General features: G+C 50.0%; 1 protein-coding gene across 4 annotated transcripts in view; it reads left to right on the forward strand.

Annotated features, from left to right (window-relative positions):
• Positions 1 to 21,578, forward strand: part of SGSM2 (small G protein signaling modulator 2) — a 147,193-nt gene that overhangs the window by 73,319 nt on the left and 52,296 nt on the right. For all 4 annotated transcript variants that reach the window (XM_077836577.1, XM_077836573.1, XM_077836575.1 and 1 more), the window contains exon 3: positions 19,310 to 19,472. In XM_077836577.1, the coding sequence (XP_077692703.1) occupies positions 19,310 to 19,472 (163 nt within the window). The remainder of the gene's footprint in view (positions 1 to 19,309; positions 19,473 to 21,578) is intronic.

Consider the following 21,578-nt stretch of genomic DNA (forward strand, 5'->3'; position numbering starts at 1 on the left):
CCTATTGCCTGGAGATGGTCTGGTCTGGTCTCCCACTGTGTGCTAGATTGCCCTGCCGGACTGATCACTTTATAGAATATTTTGATTTTAGACTCTTGAGGCTGGTAGCTGCTGTTCTTGTCCTTTAACATGTTCAAAAACAGAGGACTTGTACACCTACTGAACCCCCCTTTTCAGAGCATGGTGGAATCGCTCCAAGTCCCTCACCCCTGGGCGCCAGCAGAACCAACCCTAAAGCTCTTACGCTTCTCTGGTTTTGGAGTCACGTTTTCAGAATGACTCGGGACCCAGCAGCTCCCCCAAAATAGGGTGTTGAGCCCTTTGGAAAGAATCTGGCCACTTATTTTGGTGCCTAATTAAAACTCGGCTCTCCTGAAAATCTGGCCCATGATGTACAAGCCGCGTGGCTGGGTATCTTATTGTAGAGTTACTGGGGAGTCTGTTGTAGGATACTCTAGGCTGGCTAATGGAATCACAGACCTGACTCCTCATTTCAGTAGGAGTTAGGCACCTATGTGCTATCAAAAAAATCTCCCGTCTGATAGTTAAAGTGGTTCTGATTCTCCTCGCTGTGTGAGTGGAGCACTGGATTGGGGCTCAGGGGACTTGCATTCTGTTCCTGGCTCAGCCGTGGGTCTACTGAGTGACCTTGGACAAGTCACTTCACCGCCCCGTGCCTCAGTTTCCCCATCCCCTCTCAAATGGTGATAATTATATTGAGGGTGCTTTGAGATCTGTGGATGAAAAGCGCTATATTGAGAGCTGGATAATATCACATACTCCTGATTGAAACGACTGGTGTCCCATCATTGGAGTCAATGGAGTTACAGCTGTGTAAAGCAGGTGTGACCGTGATGGGTCTTGAAGTCAGGACTCTAGTTCTATTGCCAGTTGCTCACTGTGTCACAGAATCATAGAAGAACAGGGTTGGAAGAGACCTCAGGAGGTCATCTAGTCCAACCCCTTGCTCAAAGCAGGACCAATCAATCCCCAACTAAATCATCCCAGCCAGGGCTTTGTCAAGCCTGGCCTTAAAAACCTCTATGGATGGAGATTCCACCACCACCCTAGGTAACTCATCCAGTGCTTCACCACCCTCCTAGTGAAATAGTTTTTCCTAATATCCAACCTAGACCTCCCCCACTGCAACTTGAGACCATTACTCCTTGTTCTGTCATCTGCCACCACTCAGAACAGCCGAGCTCCATCCTCTTTGGAACCCCCCTTCAGGTAGTTGAAGGCTGCTGTCAAATCCCCCCTCACTCTTCTCTTCTGCAGACTAAATAATCCCAGTTCCCTCAGCCTGTCCTCATAAGTCATGTGCCCCAGACCCCTAATCATTTTTGTTGCCCTCTGCTGGACTCCCTCCAATTTATCCACATCCTTTCTGTCGTGGGGGGCCCAAAACTGGATGCAGTACTCCAGATGCAGTCTCCCCTGTGCTGAATAGAGGGGAATAATTACTTCCCTCGATCTGCTGGCCATGCTCCTACTAATGTAGCCCAATATGCCATTGGCCTTCTTGGCAACAAGGGCACACTGTTGACTCATATCCAGCTTCTCGTCCACTGTAATCCCCAGGTCCTTTTTTGCAGAACTGCCGCTTGCTTAGCCAGTCGGTCCCCAGCCCGTAGCAGTGCATGGGATTCTTCTGTTCTAAGTGCAGGACTCTGCACTTGTTCTTGTTGAACCTCATCAGATTCCTTTTGGCCCAATCCTCCAATTTGTCTCGGTCACTCTGGACCCTATCCCTACCCTCCAGCGTATCTACCTCTCCCCCCAGCTTAGTGTCATCTGCGAACTTGCTGAGGGTGCAATTCATGCCATCCTCCAGATCATTCATGAAGATGTTGAACAAAACCGGCTCCAGGACTGACCCCTCGGGCACTCCGCTTGATACCAGCTGCCAACTAGACATCGAGCCGTTGATCGGTACCCGTTGAGCCCGACAATCTAGCCAGCTTTCTCTCCACTTTATTGTCCATTCATTCAAGCCATACTTTTTTAACTTGCTGGCAAGAATATTGTGTCACCATGAGTCACATAAGCTATCTGGGCCACAGGCAGTTTTCCCCTTCTGTGAAAGGAGTGTAGTAATATCTGCCTCCTAGACATGTCGTGAGGCTAATGTGTGCAGAGCACTTTGAGCCCCTTGGATGACAGGGGCTGGAGAAGACTAAAGCTAGAAGCTATTAAGCGAACATTTGGAGTGATGTTTTAATAAACAGAACAATGGCAAAGAAAGGAGTTTATGAAGTAGCTCATAGACTCCTTGTCCTATATTATAATGGGGAATTCTGCTAGAAACAGGGTATCTTTCCAAATCATATTTTTTTAATTGTGTCCTTTCTTATCCTTTCCGATCTGTTTCTTCTTATCCATCCCTGGTAGACGATGTGATCTAGTGAACAGGACACTAGACTGGGAATCAGGAGACCTGCGGTCTAGTTCCAGGTTGGCCACCGTCCCCTTCTGTAACCTTGGCCAGATCACCTTACGTCTCTGTCTCAGCTTTTGCCTCCCACTGTTTGGCTTACTTATTTAGATGGTAAGCTCTTCAAGTCAGGGGCTGTCTCTCACGATGAGTCTTTATGGGGCCTGGCGCCATGGGGCCGTGATTTTCAGCTGGGGCTTCTTGGAGTGTCTGTAATACACACAATAAAGAATCGTGTTCTTAGAGCACCCATCACCAGAGTATTTCCCTCTGTGCGTTATGGACCGATTGCCAGACGGATGCTTAACAAACACATAAAAGTAATAGCGGCCTTAAAGATCTTTCCGACATGAAACCAAAATTAAACATTGAAAAGCATTTGCATTTCCAACTGATTTACCACCCGCATTGTGATTTCTCAGCGGACCGATCAGATAAAAAGCTGCAGAGGAAGTACGATGCCTTTAGCTCGCTAAGGGCTTGTCCGCATTTGAAATGCGCTTCAATGTAGACGCTACGTACGCCGAAGGGTGGGGTTCTGCTGTTGGCATAGGGAATCCACCTCCCTGAGAGGCGGTAGCTAGGTCGGCTTAATTACGTTGCTCGGGGTGTGGATTTTTCACGCCCCTGAGCGATGAAGCTGACTCAACCTAACTTCTCCAGTGTAGACCTGGCCGTACTAAGATAACATCTCAGTTGTGCTGAAGATGCCCTGGGATGATGATGATGATGAGCCCTGAGGATGAGGATGATATCTATTCACTGGGCTTGCAATGAAATCCCAGCCCTCCGATGGCCCGAGTCTTAGGCTGAAACAATACCTCAACGCTTCCTAAGGAAACTGAAACCAATGAAATGGTACATCAGCCACTGAGTGCCACACATGAGCAGAGCTAATGGCTGCATGCAACAAAAGCTAAGAGATGCACAGTAATAAAGTCTGGACTGTATTAGACTAAATCAGATTTGGTATTGGGTTTAGTTCATGGTGGTAATTGTGGGGAAGGGATTTAACTGGATTTATTGCAATCGCTCTTCCCTCGCCCTGATACTCTCTGTAGCAATCTATTCGTGCCTCTGAAGCGTGCCTCTAGATGACACTATAAACTCCTCAATTCCGTAGGTTTATGTGTGTAGCCCTAAAAATTATTTGCAATCAAAAACCTGCCATTCAAAATCCTTACTCAGGGACGGGAGCGACTGGAGAATCATTTGAGGGAAGGAAAAAATCTCTGGGCCCCCTGGAGTTATTGTAACAATATGAAAAACACTGGAAATTTCTTTTTAAGGTTTTCTTTCTTGTTTGTTTTGTTAAAGCCTGTGGCTGAGATGTTCAAAGACACCTGCGTGGTTTGGACACCCTTTCCCCATTCATTTTAATCAAAACTGAGCATCCATGTCTCTTAGACACCTTTGAAAATCTCAGCCTTTGCTTTTAAATGCACCAGTTTGCAAGAATGTGTTCCATAATTTGTCTGTAATGAAGAATAACCCTTCACCTACATGAGATAGGAGGTCTGTCGCTGCAGGTCTTACTCTTACAAGTAGTCTCATTGGAGTCCTCTTCAGAGGAAGGCTGGCCAGGTGGTTAAGGCACTGGACTGGGACTTAGGAGCTCTAGATTCAGTTCTTGGCTGTGCTACAGATTCATTGTGTGTGACCTTGGGCAAGTCACTTCATCTTTCTGTGCGTCAATTCCCCTTTTGCTAAAATAGGAATAATAATTTTCTTTGTGTGTCTCGTATGTGTAGACCAGGGTGGCCAAACTGTGGCTTGCGAACCACTTTTACCATTAAAGTGCGGCTCGCGGAGCCCCCCACAGCCTCCCATTCCACCCCTACAAGACTGGGTGGGGGGAGCTCAGGACCTCTGCCTTGCAGCTGGGTGGTGCGGGAGGGACTTCTGTCCAGTGGGGAGAGAGGTCTTAGGCCTTCAACCCTGTGGGACGTACCTGCCAGGGCTCGGGGCTTCAGCCTGAGCAGGGCTGAAGTCCCAACCCCTGGCTTCCGACAGTCACGCCCCAGCTCTCGAACATTTGAAGATTGTTGTATGAGGCTCAGAGGGCCCGTATGTTTGGCTGCCCCTAGTATGGACTGTAAGCTAGTCAAGACAGAGACTTTCTGACTGTGTGGGTGGGGGGTGGTGGTGGTGTTTGTGTCTATTATTATTTGTTTTGCAGTAGCCGCCTACAAACAGAGAACAAAAAGAGGGTCTCTGCCCTAAAGAGCTTACAAACGAAGTGCCTAGTGCAATGGGGCTTGATCTCAAGTGGCCCACAAGGTGCTACAATACTAATAAATAGTATTAAAGTCTTGAAAGTATTAAAGTAGGTAAAGTCTGAGGACTCTAAGCTAACCGTGCCCCTTTCGCTGGAGTTTGGCCTGTGGTGCGGGTAGGTTGACTTCATCACTCTTTATTATCTGAGTGTTTTGTTCTCTGCAAAACAGTGCCACCCGCAATTATTTTGTGAACCAACCACTCCATGTGCTGATACCTGGTGTAAATGGTCCAAGGGACGCACGCATTCAAAACGATCGGGGGGGGGGGTCCCTTTCCATTTTCAAACGGTTCCTTGTGCTACCACATGGAGGAGCCGTCTCGTCTTGGTCCTGCGGCTCCTTGTTGTAGGTTTGGGTCCGACGGCCGTGTGTCGGAGATCAGAGCGAGGCCTGTTAGAAAAGGGTCAGGTTCCTTTCAGATTTTCACCGGGGCCGGCGCGTTACACAGACATCTAGTGTCCCGCCCCACCCAATCTCCCTGGTCCCTAAAACGTAGCAGCTTTCCTTTACAACCGGGCAAATCCATCGTTTCCTTCCAACCCCCGGGCTCCCTGCTGGTACGAAGGCACAGCAGAACCTGTGGGAGCCTGCACGGAGGGCGTGGACCCAATGCGTGTAATGGAACCTATACTTCTGCAGGGGCTCCCTCTGCTCCAGCATGGAGAGGATTTTGGGGCTGGACTAGTGTGTGGTCCTAGCAAATACGTTCCGTCCCTGACCTCAGCCGATAGATCATCCCAGCGTGTGCTGCCCGGCTCTGCCAGTACGCTGTGTGCTGAAGACAGGCCGGCGTGTCGTCTCCTTGTCTCTTATCTTCCCTCGCTTTCGTTTTATTTTCACACTTCAGCCTTACAAGTCCAGTTCCCTGTGCACGGTTTCCATGAAAACAAGCTATTTAGCTGTAGCTAAAGCAAAATCCATCTGCTAAATGAATTCCATTAAAAACCTCTCTGAGGTCCCTCATCTTGCGCCCCTCTGCCTCGGTCTCCGGAGCTCTCTTAGCATATAGTCCATTAGACCGCAGCGAGATTTCAATAAAGGGGAAAGGGGAGGAAACTGAAGTCACTTGTCTCGTGCAGAAAGGTCTGGCTGGGTTTATGTAATAAAAAGGAGACATTTTTCGAAGCTTACTGGGGAGGTGGTTATTTGGACTGCAAATCCATAACCATATCCTCAGCCGGTTAAATGCTGCAAGGGATCTGCCTCAGAATTGACTGGAGATAATGAATTTTAGGACAGCTGCTGTCAGCTGAGTGATGTGAGCGAGGTACCGGAGCTGAGCTCCTCACGTTCGCTTTGGAGGCCCCGCCGCTGGCTGAGCTTGTGGCTTCATTAATGGTGCTGGCCTGTCACAGACAGGACGTCGCTCGTCCAGTCTGAGCATTGGGAAAGGCTGCCCGCTTTGGGGATCAGTGTTACCTGTGCGTTTTTGGCTTTGGAATTGTTTGTTGCTGTGGTGGCTCCGAGAGGCCCCAGTCCGGATTGGGACCCCATTGTTTTAGGCGCTGTACATGCATATCATGGAAATATGGCCCCTGCTCCAAAGAACCAGCGGGCTCAGTAATGTGTATGTGTGTCCGCCAGCCTGCCTTTTCCACCCACTTCCTCTTCTCCGCACGCCTGTTGGAACGCCTCTGGCTCTTCTGAGCCCCAGCATTGCAGGCTCCATGCTGTTGCGGCCCGCCTTCAAAGAGATGCAATCACATCCCTTCCCAGTGACTACTGGCAACTCCCAAAAGATGCTTGTTTCCCTTCAGGGCAAGGGAATAGTCTCCACGCTCAGCGACTGCCCACACAAGGGGTGCCTGTTTTGATTTCTGGGTTGTTTGCAAGAATCCCATTTATCTGACCTCCCCCCTTCACAGAATGGTTGGGGAATGCAGTGCTGTGTTCTACCCCATCTGTACCAGAGATACCTAAAGCCACGTAGGGATTTTTAGCATGTATTTGTATATATTTCAGTCCAATTTATAAGGGAACATTGGTGCAGTAAACAAGTGGAAACAGGGAGTGGCCCGTGCAGATGGTTCAGGCTAATTGGGATGTGGGAAGAGCAGAAAGAAGTGTGAAAACCGTATCCTTTCATTTATCCAATTAACGTTTCTCCTCCTTTCTGACACCCCCAACAGAAGAATAGGAGGGTACATCGTGTTCCAGGTAAATGAGCTCGTTCCATCTGTCCCCACCCCTAGCGCGTGCGCGCCAAGAACTTGCCGTAGAGAATCCAGTTCAGTTCAGATGCTGGCCGAGAAAGAAAGCGAATTCCCTTGGAAGCTGGGGCTTTGCCATAACAGAACGCGGTGAGCACAGGGAGCCGGACGGCGAGGCACTGCAGTTCTTCTGCTGTGGTCCCAGGGGCCTTGGCGCAAAGGAGGGGAGAGCGGCTGCTGCTGTTTCTGTTGGGAAGTGGAGCGTTTGCAAAGTGTGTCTGACGCTGAGCTTTTACTCCTGATTGTTTAATTTGTGTTGTGGCGGCCGTTGTGGACCAGGAACCCATTGTACTAGGCACTGAGACGGTCCCTGCCCCAAGGGGCTTACACAGTGTTTAATTAGTGCCAGGGCGTGGCAGTTTAGAGCCCTGGCACCCCTGGGCTTACCGCGTCAGTTGTGAAAGTAAAAAAACTGCTTGAGCCCAGCACCTAATTCCTTGAGCTTCTGGCACCTCTTTCGTTACAAATTAAGCACTGGACTTACAGACAAGTCTAAGACTGGAGACAACAGATGAGCGAGACAGTACCGGCCAAGTTGATGGGCAGTGGTCTCTGCAAACCACCTGCCTAACTGTGGTGGCAAAGGAGAGGTCTGAAGGCGGAGAAGGAGGTCGCTTTGTCGACGTGTACAGGGAGTGCCTCCCAAGGGCGTGGGGCAGCCTGGGAGACAGCACAAAAGTTTTTCTTTGGAAATGCAGCAAGTAGAGAATGGAGACCAGCCCCACGGGCAGATCAGAGGCAAGTGCTGACAGCTCATTGTCAGATGAGAGATGATAGGCAGGATAGAGAGAGACTGGGAAGGGCCTGGAAAGTTTTTTGGTCAATTGAATCTGATGTGGGTGTCTGATTTTTGTTATGGGTTTAAAAAAGAGAGAGAGAGAAATCCTGGGCACTGCGAATGTTGAGCACCACTTTTCTGGCTTCTGTCTGTCTTAGGCACGTATGTGTCCTCCATTACCGTAGTGTCTGGGTACCTCACAAAACCCCTGTGAAGTAGGGCAGTGCTGTTATCCCCATTGTACAGATGGGGACCTGAGTGCAGAAGAGACCAAGTGCCTTGCCCAAGGTCATGCAGGAGATCAGTGGTGGAGGAATGGTACCCAGGCCTCCCACAGCCTAGACTAGCACTGTAAGCACTGGATCATCCTTCTCCTAGGTAAGGGAAATACTGTATGGAGCACACTTTGGAGAAGCCGTACGTAACGCTTCAAGGGCTTGATCCAAAGCCTGCTGAAGTCAATAGAAAGACTTGCACTACCTTCAGTGGGCTGTGCATCCGGCCCAGATTTACCACAGAGCCAGCCGTCGGTTTGTATGAATTGCCTTGAGTACAGAAATCTGACTTTGGATCTGATAAAAGCCCAGGCCAGTAACACCAAAGGAAAGGCAGAAGCCAACCGCAACCCTGACAACCCCCATGGCTCTGGGGACCTATTGCAATTCGACCTGAACCAGGTTCCAAAAAAATGAGACCTTAACTCAAGGCTCATTCAGCAGTATAGGAGCTGGCCACATGGCACCACTGAGTTTGGAAGTAACCTCGGTTCCTCAACAGCAGAGAGTGTCCCACAAGAAGCCTCCTGTTAGATTTGAGGGAGGACAATTTCTGAGGCTCTGCCGTCACGAGAAACTGCTTCTGTGTAGCCACCCACGGCAGTGACGGAAGGGGTTCTTCTGTCACTGTCATTAATCCAGGGATTAGATCAGTTTAACTACGTCACTCAGGGGTGTGGATTTTTCTCACCCCTGTGCCGTGTAGTTGATTCGACCTCATTTTTTAGTGTTGACCTGGCTTTAGGCACCGGATACCCACCTTGAGGACAAGATCTGGTTTGGGATTTAATTTCAAACTCAGGTGCCAACTTTGTTGAAAGGTTTGCAAACTTTTTGACCTGACTCTTGAATAAAACTGGGCTAGTCCTGATTGGTTTTGATCGAAAACTAGAACCAGGGCCCATTCCAGAACTCAGACATCATCATTCCTGAAGTTTTGCAGGGTTGGGTTCAAAATCTAGCTCTGGCCTAATAACTTACATGGCGGCTTCACCTGTAGAAGAAACCCTCCTGAACTCCACAGTTCTGCAAGGTCTAGCCAGTTTAATTGGAGGCTTGGTTAAGTTTTACCCAGCTTCTGAAGCTTTATCAGAAAGAGACATTTCAAGTGAAACTCTGGACATGTGATCCCATCTGACCTGAAACCAAACAGATTCACCCAAGCTCCCTATGAATCCAAACAGCCTGACTGGCTCTCGTCCGTACTTCTCACCCCTTTTAGGTCTATATGGAGTTATTGGAAGCGCTCCTTGGTGTTCATTGTAACTGCTTGGCACGCTCCTGTTGATGACCTTTCTAAGTTTGCAGCTTGCTGTGAAGTGCTGTAACAAACCGCTCTGGGTGAGTTGATACCTTCCGACACGCCGAGCGGTAGAAGAGGTGCTTGATAGGAGCGCTTCTCTCCAGCACGGTACAACTTGACTAATAAACTGTTGTGTAGAGCTGTGGGGCGCTCTTAAATAGCTGCCATGTCCCACTTCAGAAATGGCTGCCTTTCAGAGAAGCGTGAAGTAATCCCTGGCTGCAGTTCTGTTATAAAAGTTTTGGTAATTCTTTCAGTCTGACCTCCTTTATATCCCCGGCCAGAGAATTTATCCAGTTAACTCCTGTATATCACCCAATAACTTGTTTGACTAAGGCATATCTTCAAATCAAGACTGGATTCCTCCCTGAAGACTGGATGAGTTGGAGTTGGAGTTGGAGAATTCACCGCTTCCCTTGGTAGTTTGTTCCAGTTTTTGATCACATTTATTGTTTAAAAATAAAAAATTGAGGTTTATTTCAGATTTGAATTTGCCTGGAGGCAGCTTCCAGCCATTGGTTCTCATTATGCCTTTCTCTGGTAGATTAGCACCTGAAAATACCTGGTATTTTTGCCCCATGAAGGTACTTACACATCCTACCCCAGTGACAGTCATTTCTCGATCTTCTTTGGCATGAGCCTAAGACACCCAAGAAGAAGCAGGTTTTTTGCATGCGCTTTAAACCCATTTGACATTTCCCATTTGGCCAAGTTTGGTTCTGAGTAGCTGATCAATGTGGTTTTCCAGTGTGTGGGGGGGAGGGGGCAATGGGAATCTGATGACATGCAATGAGATTATTACTGTCTCTGCCCAGGGCTACCAATGGGGTGGAGGTAAAAGGGGAAGTTTGCCCCAGGCTGAGAGAGCCTCCCAAACCATGTGGTGGTGTGACCTGGCTCACAGGGTCGCAACACCACTCGCTGGAATTTGACCTCTTGGCCCCTCTGTCATGATGGAGCGGGGCCAAACCTATGTGGTGCTGCAATGCTGCCCATCAGGTCGCAATGCCTGGAGCGAGGAGCTGGGCCCAGCCCCTGCAGGGGGGGGGAGGGAGGGCGGGCTCCTTCTCCAAACCCCTTTCCCCCTCATTGTTCATTTTTTCTGGAAGAGTGGGGGGAGTCCAGATTTTGCCCGAGTCCCGCCCCCAAACCACTGGGTGGTCCTGTGTCTGGACACACACAAAAGGCCGCTTCATATAGCCAAGCTGAGCTGATTGACTAATGCTGCGTGTGGCCTGGCGAGCTTGCGGGAGGGGTGGGTTGGATTCTAATGGGTACCCTCGGGGTGCTTTAGGCCTCTAACTTCTGATGCATTGGGCTAGGAAATGCAGGCACGGATGGATTAAGAGACAGCCCCTGCCATGAATACCCTATCCCCTAAACAGATAAGACAAAGAGTGTCGTCTTATCCCTATTGTACAGAGAGAAAACTGAGGCACAGAGAAATTTAAATAAGGTCGCACAGTAGGTGGATCCAGGGATCGAAACCAGATCTCCTGATTCCCGGGCCAGTGCCTTAACCCCACGGCTGTCCACCGAAATAGGACAAGTGTCTCCGAGTGCCAAGAATACAATGGTTCCATCAAATGCCTTTCCTGCCATTTCCCGTCGCACGTACATCACGTGTGTGTTCTAGTCAATTAAGTAGCGTTGTCATGACGGGTGGTGGTGAGAAATGTCACAGTGACATAATTCCACATTGCGGCTTTCGGGACAGGCGGGGTGGAGATTACCCTTGGTATCCGCCACAGCAAATATTAATAATTAAAGCCGTGTCGGCTGTGGATTTTACTAAATTTGTTTCATTAATATTTTATTGTTTTCTTAAAAAAAACCCAACTGTTCCTAAGCAACAGCGATGCTTCTCTTCCCAGCTCTGTTCCACCCTGGCCAATTATTTCTGCTTTATTTGAAACATCTCATGTGGTTTTTTCAGTGATGCGCCGGCTGCCCTCTCCCCCCGCCTCCGAACTGCTTTTGGGCTGGGATCCTTGCAGTGGACAGGCTCTGGGAGCCTGCTCTGTTCGTCTCGTGCAGCTCCACTTGGACTCGTGAATCCCCTCGAGCATCTGTGCAGCACTCACCCCTGCTGCACAGCCTCAGAGCGGAGACAGCCCCTCTCCTGGGGATGATGCAGTCAGCCCGAGGCACCTGCTTAAAGCCCAGAGCACAGGAAAATAGTAGCTGCCCATCCCATCGGGAGGTGGTCTTGATGAAAGCTCATGCCTAACTGCTGAGGGGTCAGGCAGGGATGTCCTGTTCCTCCGCTCAGCATTGCACGTTCTGCTTCGGTACGCTGCGTGGCTGGGGAGCGCAGGGCTTGCTGTCTTAGGAATCATTAGCCATTGGGCAGTACCCCAGTGCCGGATGCGGGCTATCAGGCTTGCTGGACCACTGGGCTCCTCTGGGGCAGCTGAGCCTTTGGCCCAAGATCTGCAGAATTGGAACCCTGCGGTTGTTAAGACAGCGTGCTTAGTCGCTGCTTCTTCGGGTGCCCGCTCATGGCCAATCCAGAGTCGGTGTGCGTGCTCGCCCCGTGCACCGGTGCCGGAAGCTTTTCCCGTAGCGGTGTCCGTAGGGGACCGGCTCTGGAGTGACGGCCGCAAGGCGCGGTATAAGGGGACCCGCACTGGGCGGCTGGACGCCTCCGTCAGGGGGTCGGTCGAGCCCCGCCTGTACTATGCCTGCCTCACCGGGCAGTGACAAGGGCCTCCGTCAACTTGAAGTCCTGTCGATGCAGGGGACCTGTGCTGCCCTCACGAGTCGTTGCCGAGCAGCATGAGCTTGCGGTGAGCGTCCCTGCAGGTCTTGGAGGCGCTAAACGAGCCGGTTGCAGAGGCTCCCAGCCTCGGGTTGATTGGATCCCTAGTAAATTGTGTTAATTGGTGATCAGAGACCAGCTGCCGCTCAGTCTGGGGCTACACGATGTTACCTCCTTTCTCCATCGCTGCGGCCAGCACCAGCCTGCTGGTCACGGAGGCCTGTTATCTCAGCCTCCTCTTTGACTCGGGCCTCTGTCTGGGTCCTCGCATCTAGGCAGTGTCTAAATCTGCTGATAACTTCTTCCACCACGCCTCTAAGAATAGCGTGCCTCACACAGGGATCCCTGGCCCTACGGCAGTACAAATAATAAACAGAGCTGCCTGCAGCCAGGACGTGGGTGGGTGAGCCAGAGCGGGAAGTGAGAGGAACCACCCACACAGAGGCTGGCCACACCTTCAGTCCCTGAGTCTCCTCCAAGGAGACGGGTGGGGAACCTACCACGCTGAGCAGTGGTGCTTACACATCCACAGGGTGTGGCGGGAGCGCCAGAGTCCAGAGACCTGGGTTCTGTTGCTGGCTCCACCCCTGACCTGCTCTCAGCCCTTGGGCAAGTCACTTTCCCGCTCCCTGCCTCAGTTTCCCCTCCTGCCCTGTATCTGTCCTGTCTGTTGTGACTGTGAGCTCTTGGGGTCAGGGGCTGCCTTTTGCTGTGTGGCTTGTACAATACTAGCACAGTGAGGCCCCAGGGGCAGCGGCCTCTAGGTTCTACTGTCACGCAACAATCATAGTCATGGGGATGTCGCAGTAATGTTCTCAGGGCCGCCCCGTGGCGAGGCTGTGTCTGAAAAGCCCCAACGGAGCCCGAACCCTACAGGAGAGTAGGGAAGTTAGCAGTAGCCTGGTACCTGGGAGGGGTTGTGGGGATAAGAGGAACACACTGGGCCCTTATCTACCCTACCAAAGGAGAATCACCCCAGGCATAAGGTACCTGAATTTACCACCCAGGCTGGAAAAGTAGAATTACTTTGCCCTGTGCTCAATAGCTGAAACTTTCAAGCTACCCAGCCTGGCTTCTCTCTGAGGCTCCCCACACTGACACGAGCCCCTCCAGACACATCCGGCAAAGTGCTCCACAGCCCTTTGTTTCGTTCTCGCTCCAGCTGTTGTCATGTCTCCACTGTTGTCCTTGGTCTCCTGCATCTCGTTGGTATTTCCTTCTATCTGCCCACATCCGCTGCACGCCTTCGAGTGGGGCAGCGCGTCAGAGCTGTAATGTCGTGTGTGTGTGTGATGCAGATGGGTGACGGCGGCTTCCCCGTGGGCCACACTGTTCCTTGTTGCTTCCTTCGGGTTCTAAAAGTTCTTGATCCAAACGCGAGCTTTCAAATTGTCCTGCCTGTTCCACTGTCTGCTTTCTCAGATCTGCTCTGGGATAAAAGGCTAGCGAGGGATACATTGCTGTACAATCTGCTTTTCTCATTGCCGGAATGCATTCCGCCCCTTGCAAAGAGCACGCTATGTATTTATTTCTCATCAGATTGGTCTTTAGGAGACTGTGAGAAGGTTGCACAGTGGAAGGAGGCCAGGAAGTTCAAGTGGGGTCCATGCTTGCCTTCAGATGGGGATGGTGTTGTGGCTACGGCATTGGGCTGGCACCCAGGAAATCTGGGCTGAGTTCCTGGCTCTCCTAGCCACTCGGGTACATACCGGGGATCCCGGCTGCTGCTATTGTTGTAGCTACATAGATCCAGGCTAGCTTGGAGATGTCTACACATGCAGCAGTCACACCTCTGACTCCAATGTAGACGTATCATGTGTGTACAGTGTCTGGGCCCAATGGGGCTCTGGCCTTGGTTAGGGCTTCCAGATGCAACCATTATGTAAATAATACTAACTAATAATGTTTCAAAATTAAAGGTACACGTAACTTGCCATTTTTGAGATCTGCAAACTTGTTTGTAACTGTATTTACAGTTCAGCTGGAGAACAGTAAGTGGGAGTTAAATGTATATTAATAGAACTCGATGAATTACAGCCTTTGCTTTTTACAACCGGGAAGGGTAATTGGCAGGCTTATGAATACTTTACACTAATAATAACCCTGTCAATGTAAATGACAACTGAAGTAGCCTTCAAACACCAGCGATTTCTAATATGGGGAAATGTGTGACCAACAAAATAAATAAAATCAAGGGATCGGTATCTTATCCATCTGGTTTCCAAGATAGTAGCCACTTTGTGCTGTTCACCGTAGTAAATCAGCGGACTGTAAGATCTTGAGTATCCCTGGTTAAGGAACTGATTGATGGAAAGCATGAATTCTTTAATTAAAAATGAAAACACATGAAAGCCTTTTGTTGATGAAGGATAAGCGTGAAATGCGTTCTAGTCTCTCCCAAGGGCCAGTGCATTTGCAAGGAGCTAGCAATAAAACTAGGTTGATTCAAACCATCTATTTGTTTGGAGCAAGGCCTGTGTTTAGAATTTTCCTGTAAATGAGGGTTTATCTGGAGTGTCTATTACAAGTGCACTGAAGAGGGCAGTCTTGGCCAGAGGGTAGCCTGCAGAGCCACTTGAGGCCAAGCACAAACTCACCCTACGGCCTTGATTTAGACAAGGATTCCCAGACTAGGACACCTGTGGGAATTGGTGTGGATTACTACTATTCCTATGATTTATTATTTAGTTATAACGGAGATCGGGGCCCCGTTGTGCTAGGCACCGGGCAGACCTATAGTAAGAAATACAACGGCTTACAGTCTAAATAGACAAGACAAAGGGGAAAGGGAGTATTGTTATCCCCAGTTCACAGGTGGGGAATTGAAGTACAGAGAGAGTTTGGGCGAAAAAAGGTGTGTTCTTCACTTGAGTTAGCTACCACAGGGTCAGCTCTCAAAACTCAACTTGCTAACTCATGTGCCGGCTGGGGCCATCTCCACAGTCCAGCCTGCTGCCAGCATAGTTAATCAGAGGTGTGATCCCGTTGGAGTCAGGCACCTCCGTGCCCAGTGGGATTTTCAAAAGCCCCTATCTGTGTGATCTTTGGGTGCCTAAACATCTTTAAGAATCTGGCCCATCTTTAAGAATCTGTCAGTTTCCTGTCCGCAAAATGAGGATCATAGAACCTCATAGGGGTGTTGGGAAGATGGATCCATTAAAGACTGCGAGGTGCTCAGATGCTCCAGCCATGGGAGCCGTATAAGCCCGATAGAGGAGGGTGCAGGAAGCACTCCGCACCTGGCAAGTTTGAGCTCAGCGTGCAGGCAGGTATTGCGTTCTTCACGCTTGGCTGCCAGGGTCTAATGCGGAGGTAATGTATGTCTGAGCGGATGGAACACGGTTTGCTATTGGTGATGAAAATTTAATGTTGCAATGTTAGCAGCAGGCAGTCTGTGGTAAATTGCAATCAATAAACATGGGCGAACATTGCTCAGAGGCTGGAAAGCAAACTCCGGAGAGAGGGGAGCGCTCTGCGGAGGCTTCAGGGACTTAGTTTTTCAATGAGTAAGCGATATTGTCCGCCTTTGGGTACAGCGTTGACTGGATGAGTCATTTGCAACCTAGATTTAAACACGAGCAGGCATGAATGGCTTTTTACCCCGATTGCTCAGCTATTGTCCAGGCTAGGCTCATGGCTCTCTGCAGCAGCTAAAGTGTAATGTTCAGATTTCTGCGGGGCATTGCGCAAGACTGAAATAAAACCAGTGTGGGCTTTGGAGTCCCTGTTTGGCTGGTGAACTTCAGAGTCTGTTGCGATAAGCATCGCAAAATGAACAAAGACCACTCCGTAGCATCACAGGTACGGAGCTCGCTGCGCTAAGGGGTTGCTGGGTTTCTAATTGCACAAAACCGAATACCCTTGCGCCGCCCCCTTCCCTGAGGCCCTGCCCCAACTCACTCCATCCCCCCTCCCTCTGCTGCTTGCTCTCCCCCACCCTCATTCACTTTCACTAAGCTGGAGCAGGAGGTTGTGGGGAGGGAGGGAGTGTGGGCTCTGACTGGGGGTGTGGGCTCTGGGGTGGGGCCAGAAATGAGGGTTTCAGGGTGCAGGAGGGGGCTTCAGGCTGAGGCCGAGGGGTTTGGAGTGCGGGAGGGGGCTCAAGGCTGAGGTAGGGGGATGGGGTGCGAGTGGGGGTGCGAACTCTGGGGTGGGAGTTAAGGAGCGGGAGGGGGTTCCGACCTGGTGTAGGGGGTTGGGGTGCAGGTTTGGGCTCCAGCTGGGCAGTGCTTACCTCAGGCGGCTCCCGGTTGGTGGCGCAGTAGGGCTAAGGCAGGTTCCCTGGCTCCACGCAGCTCCTGGAAGCAGCCAGCATGTCCGGCTCCCAGGCACAGGGGCAGCCTGGCGGCTCTGCGTGGTACGCGCTGCGCACTACCCACTCCCGCAGCTCCCATTGCCTGCTGTTCCCGGCCAATGGGAGCTGTGGAGCCGTCACTCGGGGTGGGGGAAATGCGCAGAGGTTCCCTGGTCTCCCCTGCGCCTAGGAGCCAGAGGGACGTGCCATCCGCTTCCAGGAGCTGTGTGGAGCCAGGCAGGCAGGGAACCTACCTTAGACCTGCTGTGCCGCCGACCGGACTTCTAATGGCCTGGTCAGCAGTGCTGACCAGAGCCACTAGGGTCCCTCTTCGACCGGACGCCTGGCAACCTTTGCTGTACCTCTGTCCCCTTCCTGGTCTCTCTGAGTGCACCCTCTCAGGTGTCAGGCCTCTCTCTCTCTCGGAGTGGGATCACATGGTTCTCCCATCCCTAGACTGGGCTCCGGTGTTACAGCATCCTGTATCTCCATTGGTTCTACCCAGCAGGTCTGACTGGGTTTTTCCCTTCAGGAGTCTGTGTCCGGCAGTGAATACAGTGACCAGACAGTCTGCTTAAACCCAAGTATTGTTTAATCTTAACAGCAGGAATAAAGGATAACATAAGAGAAAAAAGGTTTTAAAACTAGTCCCTAGTCACGTCCCTCTTACCTAGAGGCTTCCCACCTAGCAAGACCTAAGGGAATGAACAGATTTCCCCAGAGACTTCAGTGAGAACCGCATCAATCCCACGCTGCTCAAGCCAGGTGTGCTGCAAGGAACCTGTATTTTTCCACTGTCCAGGGATGGATATCTCCATCCAGCCTTCTTGCGGCTATTTGATGTATGACATTTCCTTCTATTAAAAAAAAAAAAAACCAACAACCCACACTCACAACACCCCCACCGCCATTAAATCCATCATCTTCCTCAGTGAAGTCTCTTTCATTGTGTAAAAGATGTAGAAAGCCAGCCCTGTTCCCCTAAGATCTCCAGCGCTAATTGTCCCATCTGGATTCAGACACGCCTGGTTATGTCTGTTCCGATAAAGATGCAGTCCTAGGCCACTTCCTCTCCTTTTTCCTCCCCCCTCCCTCCCCCCCGCTTTTCTCTAAGTGTTGTGTTAGTCGCCAGGAAAGCAGGGCCGATCATTAGCGAATGCTCTGCAGGTGGCTGTGGGCTTGGCTGTCCAGTCCAGCTGATAGGGCACCGAATCTGATACATCGATGCCTTTTTAAGAAGCAGGAAAATAGGTCATAACTCCATCCCCATCCGTTGCTTTCTTGATCTAGGTTGTCAAATCTGTTCTGTTGTATCTCGGGTCTGATACCACCCTCTTTGTTGTGTGCCTCGCAGAAGTGCACGGAGCGACACGACTAACGTGTCACACGTGGCTTGTTCGATCTCTTCTCCTCCGCCCAGGGGGCGAACGAAGTATAGGGCAGCGGGTTTTGTTTTGGTAGGCTGGTTTTAGAGGCACACGCCACTGCACAAAGTTGAATTCCGCCGCAGTAGGGTTGCCGAGCAAACACCCACCCCGTGATGTGTAGGATTAATACGTAGCATGTAAGGATTGGAAGATAAATGGATGATTTGTCCTACCCTGCTTCTGCAAATCAAGATAGCGCCGTGATGAAGGCTACATAGTCCCCAGATTAGCTTATGTGCAGCGCGTTGCTTTCATGTCAATGACCTCGGTATATGGAGAAACGTTTAACGTGTTGGACTAGATTTGTCCAAGTGGGGGCGGGATGAGACACATCCTGCCTGCTGAGATTCTGCACAAAGCTGACACAAACTACAAGTGTATGGCAGCATCACCCCCGCAACAAGGGAGGGGTTGGGGAATGTGCCGCCCTGACAGTCTGTCACATCCCAATAAGCAAATGTATCCAGACTGGGGGAATCACCTGATTATACAGGACGTGGGATCTCCCTAAGACAACAGGGAGCTCCTGCCAAAAAGGAGAGGTCCTCAGTAAAAGCACATATTTAGCTCAGTGTACCTCCAAGTTAGGGATCCTGATCCTGCCTTGTGGAGTCAGTCGGAGCAGCATCAAGGTGTCGTTCACCTTCCAAGGGGATGATAGTATTCACGTTTACATGTCCAGTGAGATTCTTTAGGCAGTATGGCCTAGTGGATAAAGCACTGGACTGGGACTCAGAAGACCTGGGACCTACTCCTGACTCTGCCACTGGCCTGCTGGGTGACCTTGGGCAAGTCACTTCAACACTCCATGCCTCCGTTTCCTCATCTGTAAAATGGAGATAATGATACTGACCTTGAGATCTATTGATGAAAAGTGCTATATAAGAGCTAGGTATTACAATTATTTATGGGAATTAAAATATAGTATTTTAGGGGACCCATCACTGCCGGTCTGGTGCTTGGATATACCAATTACGAGATCAATTGCCAATTAGTAATCTCATAATTACCAATTACAAGATCGTTACCAATTACTAGATCTGGTCTTCTCTCTGCTTTTCAGTTCCTAGAAGGCCAGCCTCCTGTTATGTAATCCACGTAAATGGCTCCCTGAGGCACAAAATTGTCCACAGGAAAAAATATAAATATAGACAGACACACCTGCCAGGATATTTGGGTTTATGCAGGTTTTTGCAGAACCTGACTGCGGAGTCCAACTTTCATCCAAGGCTGTCAGTGCAGTTAGCAAGCCTGATGACACCCCCGTGGGACAGGTAAGTGTATTGTTATCCCTGCTTTCCTGATGGGGAAACTGAGGCACAAAGAGAGTAAGAGATTTGTTTGAGGCCACACAGTGAGTCCACAGCTGAAGCAGGAATAGAACCCCTGGGTCCTCATTACTTACTACCCTGGCCCATATTCTCTCCCTCCCTAGATATGAGATGTGTTTCATTAGATGGCCTTTCTCCCCTTACTGACTCGTGCCAAGAAGAATGGAGTGGAGGATCCATCCGACTGCTCATGGTGATGTCTCCTGTCCTTTTCCAGGTGTGGTGGAGGCGTGCCTCCTGCACATGCTGAAACGCAGAGCCGCCGGCTTCCTCCGGACCGATAAGGTCGCTGCCCTCTTCACCAAAGTTGGCAAGACGTACGCGGTAGCTGGGGACATATGCAAGAAAGTGCAGAAACTGCAGCAGCAGGCGGAAGGCAGGTAAGGCCAAGGGCTGTTCTGAATGTGAGACCGTCATGGCGGCTTGAAGGGGACAGCTAGAGCTGCTCGGAAAATTACTTTGGGCAACTTTTGGGGGAAAATTCAACCGGTCAGAAAAACTTGTAGAAAATGAATTTTTGTCAAAATTTTCTAAAGTTCAAACGTTCTCAAGTGAATGGCCAAGGACCAAAGGGCAAGAGCTGGGTTTGTGCTCCATTTAATTTTTACTCTTTATGTGAATCACGGTGTACTCAGGAGCTCCAGTCAAGGGTCAGGACCCCCTATTATACCAGGTGCTGTCGAGACAAATAACACAGAAGACAGTTGCTGCTCATGGGCAGCTAGGTATCGGCCAGGATGCGACAGGTGGACAAAGCAGACCGATTGGGTGGAGGTGGGTGGGAGCAGGTGACAGAAGGAACAGAGCTTAGTGGAAAAGCAGAAGTCGCGGCTCTCCCCTTGCCAAAACCAGGGCCAGATGGGAGCGATTCACCCACTTTGTGGCAGAGGGCAGTTATTTATGGAGTAAAGAAGGCCTGAACGTTTATCTTTGCTTGCTTGCTTGTTCCCCTTGACCACCCTTTTTTCTTCACGTGCGTTGGGAGACCTGATAGGCCCACCAGAGGAACAGTGCAAGAGACACCAGATTCAATACACCCCAATCAGCATTGTACACGACGTTTCCACTTTCAGGCCATGATCCTACAGTGTCCTTCCTGCCGACTGATTCAGCAGAGGTCATATAGGAGTAGGGGTCCCTCCTGCGTGGAGCTCATTCCAGGATCAGGGCCTAATAAATGATGAGATAAACAAATGACTGGTAACAGACAATAGGAGGGAGGGGTGAAGGCAAGGGAGGAGGAGGGTAACCATGATCAGGCCCTGATTGATTCAGCAACCTGGGCCTCACTTTAAACATGCGCGTAGTCCCATTGAGGTGAAGAGTCTGAGGCCCTGATCCTGGAAAGTCTAAAGCACGGGCTCCGTTTTACTCACTGTCAGTGATTCCATTGAAGTCAGTGGAACTACTCACATGCATAAGTCTTTGCAGGATCAGGGCCTTGGATTGTAAGCTCACTGGGGAAAGGACCGCATCTTCCTATGTGTTTGTACAGCACCTTGCACAATGGGGCTGCTGAACCTGGACAGGGGTCTTTGCACTCGTAGGAACTTCTGGTCTCTTGAATATCTTGTTGCACTAAGTTCCTGTAGTTATATAGGTTTCCAGTGAGCATGAATTGATGTTCCAATAAAAGATATTCGCTCACCCACTGTGATGTTTCTGAATCATTTAAACATTTATTTACATTAGCTATTTTAACCCTGCCTCCTTTGTTTATTTTTCCAACGCTTACCTTTTATTTAACTTCCTTTTATTACCAAACTCTTTCATTGATGTATGTTTAATAAACCCTTTCCTTTTCCAGTTTTTTTTTTTTTGCCTCTTTATTTATTTAAAATCTCTGCCTATTTCCATTTTATTTGGTCTGGTTTAAACGTTTGGCAGAAAGACACTTTTATTAAAAATTCAACATCCACGCCCCTTCAATTAAGGGCTGAGAAAGCTCCCAGTCCACTGCTCCGGGACCTCCAGCTGTGACTTCTAACAAAACAGAGCAGAGGAGACTTGAATTCAGTTCGCTGAATGTATCAGATCTGAGAAACTGGCTCCCTGCCATATCCTGAGGCCCTGATTCTCAGAAGCATCCCTATTTAGGACAGCACTTAGGGCATGCCTACGCTGCCCCACAGTTAAGAGCTGCCTTGACGAGGCACTGATATTCTTACGGCTATTTGTTTGTGTTGTGGCAGCACCTAGGAGGCCCTGTCACGGACCAGCACCCCATTGTGCTAGGCCCTGTACAAACACCAAACAAGAAGATTGTCCCTGCCTCAAAGAGCTTCCAATCTAATGGATTTAGTCCACGTGCGTAAGTGCTTTCCCGCGTCGGCACTTGGACTAAAGTGCACTTGGCAGGAATGTGACCCGTGAGCACGTTACCATAAATTGTTTTCTACGTCCTGTGCGCTGCCTAGTTAGGTGAAGCGTCCAGGGTGACTGTTCTGATGATTGTATTTATAGTCTTCATTTCTTATATTATTCGT

This window comes from Eretmochelys imbricata, chromosome 17, assembly GCF_965152235.1.
Source record: "Eretmochelys imbricata isolate rEreImb1 chromosome 17, rEreImb1.hap1, whole genome shotgun sequence".
Lineage (NCBI taxonomy): Eukaryota > Metazoa > Chordata > Testudines > Cheloniidae > Eretmochelys > Eretmochelys imbricata.